The sequence below is a fragment of the Triticum dicoccoides genome, chromosome 3B (genome assembly GCF_002162155.2).
Source record: "Triticum dicoccoides isolate Atlit2015 ecotype Zavitan chromosome 3B, WEW_v2.0, whole genome shotgun sequence".
NCBI classification, from domain to species: Eukaryota; Viridiplantae; Streptophyta; class Magnoliopsida; order Poales; family Poaceae; genus Triticum; species Triticum dicoccoides.
Genome location: NC_041385.1, coordinates 506,560,023 through 506,567,134, shown reverse-complemented (window position 1 = coordinate 506,567,134; position 7,112 = coordinate 506,560,023). Strand labels below are relative to the sequence as shown.

General features: G+C 43.3%; 1 protein-coding gene across 1 annotated transcript; it reads left to right on the top strand.

The window, feature by feature from the left end:
• The first annotated feature begins 606 nt into the window (after positions 1-606).
• Positions 607-5,865, top strand: LOC119276781 (putative ubiquitin-conjugating enzyme E2 38). The gene is made up of 8 exons (XM_037557936.1): positions 607-733; positions 831-942; positions 2,616-2,750; positions 2,842-3,366; positions 3,443-3,506; positions 3,762-3,901; positions 4,017-4,328; positions 5,476-5,865. Exons 1-8 carry the CDS (start codon positions 714-716, stop codon positions 5,758-5,760), a joined length of 1,593 nt encoding a protein of 530 aa, XP_037413833.1. The 5' UTR covers positions 607-713; the 3' UTR covers positions 5,761-5,865.
• Positions 5,866-7,112: the final 1,247 nt, after the last annotated feature.

Below are 7,112 nucleotides of genomic sequence, written 5' to 3'. Positions count from 1 at the left end.
CAGCGTTAGAGTTGCCCTTAGGGCATGGCCAACGCGCCAGGAAGGACGGGTGCTTGCGGAGCTAGACGGGATCCTGCGGAGGAGGCTGGTTCTTCGCTGACAAAGGTGCTGAGGCAGCCAATAAAGGAGGATAGGACAACAACCAACAGGACCACGCTACTGTATATATCGTATAAAAAGAAAGAGCTGTTGAACGTGGCAACAATACTGCTGTTTTCATTGGATGAAGATAAAACTAAACCATGGTTTTAGTTATTTTTATCTATATGTGTAATGCTGGGGCAGTAGTACGATGATGCCTCCATTGTTCATGCCGGATCTCCATTCGGATTGAAAAAGGCAAAACTCATCACCAAATCATCCAACCTTGGAAAGATTCGCAGGTTATCCGGAAGGACGAAGCACCAAACAAACCAAAGGCACCAGCCCGGACCCCACCCATCCACACCTCCAGTTGACCGGTGTGCGCCCACACGCCAGATTCGCGTCAGGCCAGGCCCACTTCCCTGGCCCGAAAGAGGGAGCCCCACTCTTTCCGAATCCCACAAAATATTTGGACCCTTTCTTTCCCCTTCCCTTCTATTCCTCACGCTTTTTATCGCAAAAATCTTTCTCGCTCCGCACGCGCCGGCGCACCCAAAACAAAACCCCCACCACGCGCGCAGCCCGCCGCCGTCGCCGACGACGAGCGCATTTGCCGCCTCCCCCCTCCCATGGCGGAGGGATCTTCCAGGCGAGTGCGCCGCCCTTCTCCGCTCCACCCGCCGCGCTCCCCTGGTACGGTTCGGTTTCTGATGGGTCTTTGTTTCGGATGTTGGTTTTGGTCGCAGGAGCTATCCCTTCGGGGGAAGCTTGGTGTTGGACGACCCGGAGGTCGTCGAGGTGCCGCCGGAGGTCGCCGCCGGATGGAACTCCGTCCGCCAGAAGCGGAAGCGGGCCCAGGTGATGTGGAGCCTGGAAAGGCGGCTGCCTTTTTAAGTACTTTTTTTTTCTGCCGCGCCGTCGACCTGTCGTGGACTGTTCGATGCTAGATGGTGAAATCCCAACCCGCACGCATGGTGTGGTGAGGATTAGGGTTGCGATGCATTTTTGGTGCCTTAAGTTTAGACGTATTATCTAGGTTATGTTCGAATTGTCTGTATGATGTTTGTTTGCGGATCTGTACAAGTTCTAGTTATAGCTTCAGGTGGCTGGTCCCAGTCCCACGTTTCTTACTGTCCGATTGAGTATTGTACTGGTTCGAATGAATTTTGTATGATTGTTCCTTCGATTAGTACGATTTTTGCCTCAATATTGGCATAAGCTGTGATTTCTGTCCAAGGTAGTAGGATACTGAGGCATATCATCAGATATACTACTTCATGGAAGGTAGAAAATATGCCCCAGCATCCTCAGTAGTCAGATGAATGTGAAGTGATAGGGTGTCATCTGACTTTTCTTTCGACAAGCAGTGATTTGACCGTTTTTATGCTTCATGGATTTACCTCTTGCAAAACATTTACAATTTCTGCAGCTGAGTATAACCAACTCTCTTTCTAATACTCCATCCGTGTAAATAGATGATGTTTAGACATCGCACGATTTCCAACATTCATCTTTGCATTAATTTTTGTAGGCACATGTTAGTAGAGAATTATGAAATTTTATAGCATGCACATATTTCTCATGAAAAATCTAACGGTATCAGTTTCAACTTAGCAATCTAAATATTCTAGTAATAGCAATCTAAATATTCTAGTAAATGCGCATGTGCAATGCACGTTGATATCATGTAGGGTATTAATTGAGAGTTTAAAAAGGTGACATTAATTGCATGCTGATGTATTAGGTAGGATATGTTTTTAGGAAAGTAGTATTAATTGCACGGTTTGTGCTAATGTTAATATTTGGTATGAGGGGGTGTTTGGTTACAGGGACTAGACTAAAAAAGTCCCTTTAAGTCCCTATGTAACCAAACAGGAGGGACTTATTCTACAGGGACTAGAAAAAGACTCTACTGGAGGGTCTTTTTTCTTTAGTCCCTGGGACTAAAAAAAGTCTAGTCCCTTGCAACTAAACACCCCCTGATAATGATTGCACGCTAAACATGTTGAGCCCTCACCATTGGAGCAATGTAGGTCATTAGATGCACATGGTTTGATGGCCGAGATTAGTTGGATCTGCCCCTTTGGGTCTTTTTATATTGGTATATATATATAACTATATATAGATGATACATTATCCCTGTATGAACGAACTAGAGTCTTGTTATGTGGCTTCTTTTTGTAAAGAGCACCACAGTGCCTAACAGTTATGCTGTTAGTTTTATGTGGGAAAGTTAGTCTCTATCAATAAAAGAAGAATCAACAATACATACACAAATGTAAACAAAACTGCAAGAACATCAACTGGAAACCAAATGAGGCTGTCAAATTTCTCTCGCTTTGCCTTTTGCAAAATGCATGGCAATCTCTCTCTCTCTTTCTGCCGCCCCCACAAAATCAACATAAGTGCGTGAGCGCATTGTATAATGTGGGAGTGCAATGGTTGGCATTTCTTTTAGTCTTCAAAGAAGTTCATGCTGTGAATGTACCACACAGCCTCTTTTTTTTAACCGTCACATGTTTAATAAACAGGTTGCTCCTCATGAAATAATCGAACTTGATGCTGATGATGATCATGACGGAGTTACAATCATTGATGCAAAGACATCGGATTACAAGAATAAACAAGCTGTTGGTCATCCTGTAAATTGCTGGAAGAATGCAAAGGTGGATCCTTTGTGTACTTGCTTACTTTTGATGCCATTGGTTTGTGCAATCTACCATTGATTGATACATGCTTCTCTGTTGGAACACTCAGATTGGCTTGGCAGCCGAGGACATTGCTTTGCCAAGTGCTATTTCTGCCAAAGTTGTTTATCCATGGGATGGCCTGGGAACATACCATGGAGGTCCCAAACTTCCAATTTATGGCTTGCCTACGGATTTTGCTGGCCCAAGTTCTTTTGCTTCTTATCCATGGCAAAGCGTAGGAACTTACCATACAGGTACATTGCCTCCAGCTTATTTTGATGATGTTTTGGGGGCAGTTGGAGAGGAACACTACGCTTATGATGAAGGTGATTTCAGTAACTATAGTTACAACACCCCTTTGATGGAAAACGATAGCAGCTTTAACTTGAATGTGGATCATTACGGCTTTCCACCTAGTGTGGGGTTGTATTTACCAAGGGGACATGTGGCCCCTGCTGATTCAACGCAGCAGCGGCAGCAAGTTAAGATTGTGGAAAGTGAAATTGAGGAAAAGTATAAGGCATTTAAGCAGTTTGATACTGTTGGTGACCACAGTGATCACTTTTATTTGAAGTTTCGGACCGTGAAGAAGGTAGTGCTTTGTATTCTGTTGATGCTCTGTCCGCATTCCATCTTCTCACTTCAGTACTAAGTTGTCACTTTAACAGCCATCAAAGGACTGGGTGAAGAGAATTCAGCATGAATGGAAAGTTCTAGGGAAAGATTTACCAGGTAAGGGACAAAATATTTATGGTCTATTTGCCGAAGACGTTGCACATTTCTTCTATTGCCTTTCCTTTCCTCCCTTTGTGCGTCCACAGCGGGTGTACTGGCGATTGATGTTTACAACTACATTTGCATGTTTGAAATGACATCGAGTTCAGGCTAGCCAAATGTACCCTTTTTGGATATAATTTGGCACTAACATGGACTCATGGAGTACAGTGGTTTCATGTACTGACTGCTAGTTTTCTCCAAATTGAACAGATACAATATTTGTAAGAGCTTATGAGGACAGAATGGACCTGCTTAGAGCTGTCATAGTTGGGCCTGCAGGCACTCCTTACCATGACGGGTTGTTCTTTTTTGATGTCTATTTCCCTTCCCAGTATCCATGTAAACCTCCTGTAAGTATTCTGTGATGTCATCTACACACATAGTATAGCTCATTCTTCATTTCTCTCTCTATTCGAAGCATGGATGTGAGAATTTGAGATGTATATATGTGACTATTATTTTCAGCAAGTGAATTACCGCTCTGGAGGTCTGCGGCTTAATCCAAATCTCTATGCCTGTGGGAAAGTCTGCCTTAGCCTCTTAAACACATGGACTGGTAGTGGGTGTGAGATGTGGAACCGATCCACTTCAACTATGTTGCAGGTCCTGGTCTCTATTCAAGCCTTGGTGCTGAATGCTAAACCTTATTTCAATGAACCTGGTCATTCGATGTATGCTAACACACCCCTTGGGGAGAAGCAGTCCCTGGCTTATAATGAAGAGACTTTTCTGCTATCCTGTAGAACCATGCTGTATTCTCTTCGCAATCCACCAAAGGTATGAATATCTATACACTGGTGCTATGTTTTCCTTTTCTAGTTTTCTGGATATCAGAAATGTCTCACTATCCCTGCCTCCCTGGTGCTGGATACACACACTTCATTTGGCTGACATATGATGTCACACGGTCAGCACACGCACCATCCCAACAGTTAAATGGTTTGCCCGCAATGTTTTGTACCAGCGCACGCCGTTCACATAAGGATGGCTTGAACTGTGGGCCTCATTTTTTTTTTTTGCATTGGGCACCAACTTTTCAGTTCTGTTCAAATGATTTAGTGCCCCGGTGCTCCGTATGCCATGACGCACTACAAGAAGTTCAAAACATAGACGCCCCCGCCCCCCAACACACACACACTTTCGCACCCCTTTCCTCTGTTACAAACCAGTACCGATCTCTTGGAGGTTTATTTGTAGCCTGAGGACAGGTTCTTAGCTGCTTGCTTGATTGGCACAATCTGTGCAATTTTATATGTTAGGTTTGTTCATTTCCTGAGAGCAGGTTGTTAATTTTTTATGGTAGAATCCATGCATTTTTTGGTTGAATCTCATTGCTTAAGGCCAGGTTTTTTAGTTTTTTTTTAACCATCTTTGCGGACCAGCGTAATTGATACCTTATGTATTAGCGTGTTTTTTCACATTTCTTCTGTACTTTCACAAGGCTTGGTGTCGTTCTGAACAAAATAGCAATAGGGGTAAAATCCAACCACGTACGGCTGTAGGATGCAGCACAGATTACCTTCTTTTTTTGAGGAACAAATATTTTTTTTACCTTCTGAAGCAAAATAGTGCTGACAACCATCCCCAGGTCTCACCTGGTCAGATTCTTTTTTAGGGAAACCCGGTTAGAAATATTTAATCATGCAAACAAACAGATGTAATGTCCGAAACAGTACCTCAATAGGAGGTCAAACAAAAATGGGTCACGGATAAAAAGTAGCCAGGATCCAACGGTTACCATAACATGCACAGGCATAGCTAACACCATGGCAGGAAATCTGCACATGATGTCATACAATTTCGTTTGTGAAGAATGTGTTTGGTGAACCAGTTGTGCTGTGTATGATCTACTCCCTCTGTGCCAAAATGTAAGCGGTATTACGAAGACTATTCATGCTTTTGACCTGGCTACAACATTTTGCAGCATTTTGAGCACTTCATTGGTGGACATTTCCGGAAGTATGGGCGTGACATCCTCGTAGGATGCAAAGCTTACATGGGTGGTGCCCAAGTTGGATGCCTTGCTGGAGACGGAGTGCAAGATGTTGACGAGGGTGACAAAAGCTGCTCACAAAATTTCAAGTGCTCGCTAGAGATATTATTTAAGGGTCTCATTAACGAATTCACCGATTTAGGAGTAGGTTGCCATGAATTCCAAGCCCAGGTTGTGAACTCTGGAGCTGCAGCAGACACCACATTAAGGCTATAAGTTATAGGTGATCCCAAGGATCAGGTTGAAATTTTGTTTTGAAGGAATATAAACTAGTCATTGGTTCTACCGTTAGAAATATGGCAGGCGTAGTCCGTGTGAATACCTCCCTTTTCCCACCGTTGAGCTAGTGCCAACTCCAAGCCGCCGAGACAAACGGACGTGATTTTGGTCCGCTTTGTTTGTTTGGGTCGGCCGAAGGGGGCAACGTCCATGCTCGTCCGCGTTTTGGATTTTACCATCTGGTCTGGTCGGATGGTTTATGTTGAAATTTTAATATTTTACATTTTATGCATATATGGATACAAATAAAAAATCATGTAGTTTCACATCACAATAAATAGTTTACAACTAAATAAAAATCTCATAGTTTACAATCAAATGAATTTGAAATTATCACAAGTATATTGAAAGAAAAAGATCTGATACATTTATTGTTGCCTGATGAGGCCACATATACTCAATCAAATCATTTTAAAATTTGAATGTGAGTGGTCCAATCATGCTTTTCATGATGAAGTTGTCGATCCACTCTCAGGCTCAACATTCCTGAAAATCAAACCTTTGGTTGAAGATGTTGTCATCACGCTCATCCTTATGTTGTGCATGATCATACAAACAGTCAATCATCTCCCACATCTTCGCCAACTCCATGTTCTATGCTCCATATCCTTCCTAACACTCTCTTGTGCTTGGCAAACCTAGCCCGCTTCTCTCCTACGGGCTAGGTGAAAGTGCTAGTTATCGACTAGGGGGGGGGGGGGATGAATAGGCAATTTTTATGAAAGTCTTCAAAACACGATGTCTTTGAAGACAACCAATCAAATGAACCTATATGATATGCAGCGGAAGATAAACTAGACTAGGCAAACCATAGTCAAGCAAGCATAGTAATGAAAGCACGAGGACTAATAACAGCTAGGTAGTACAGATTGGATTTGAAGACAGAATGAAGTCAAACAGGTAATAGTCTTCACACAGTGAAGTCGAACAGATCATGCAAGCAAGCAATGACTTCACGAAGATAAACTAAAATGTAAAGGAGGTGGGGAATAGAACCAGTTGCCTGGTGAAGACAAGGATTTGGTAGACCAGTTCCAGTTGCTGTGACAACTGTATGTTTGGTTAGGGAGGCCGAGATTGAACTCAGAAGACCACGTCTTCACATTATTCCCCTTGAGCTAAGGACACCCAGTCCTCGCCCAATCACTCTGGAAAGCCTTCAAGGTAGACTTCCAAACCTTCATAGACTCCGTTCACCGGCGATCCACAATGACTCCTGGATCCTCAGAATGTGACGCATAACCGACTGGAGGATACACAGTCCTCAAGTGTAACAAGTCTTCAGGTCA

Coding starts and splice junctions, on each gene's coding strand:
- LOC119276781 (XM_037557936.1), top strand. CDS start 714: ATGGCGGAGGGATCTTCCAG. Junction 2,751..2,841: donor ATTGCTGGAAGAATGCAAAG/GTGGATCCTTTG, acceptor TGGAACACTCAG/ATTGGCTTGGCAGCCGAGGA. Junction 3,367..3,442: donor AGTTTCGGACCGTGAAGAAG/GTAGTGCTTTGT, acceptor TCACTTTAACAG/CCATCAAAGGACTGGGTGAA.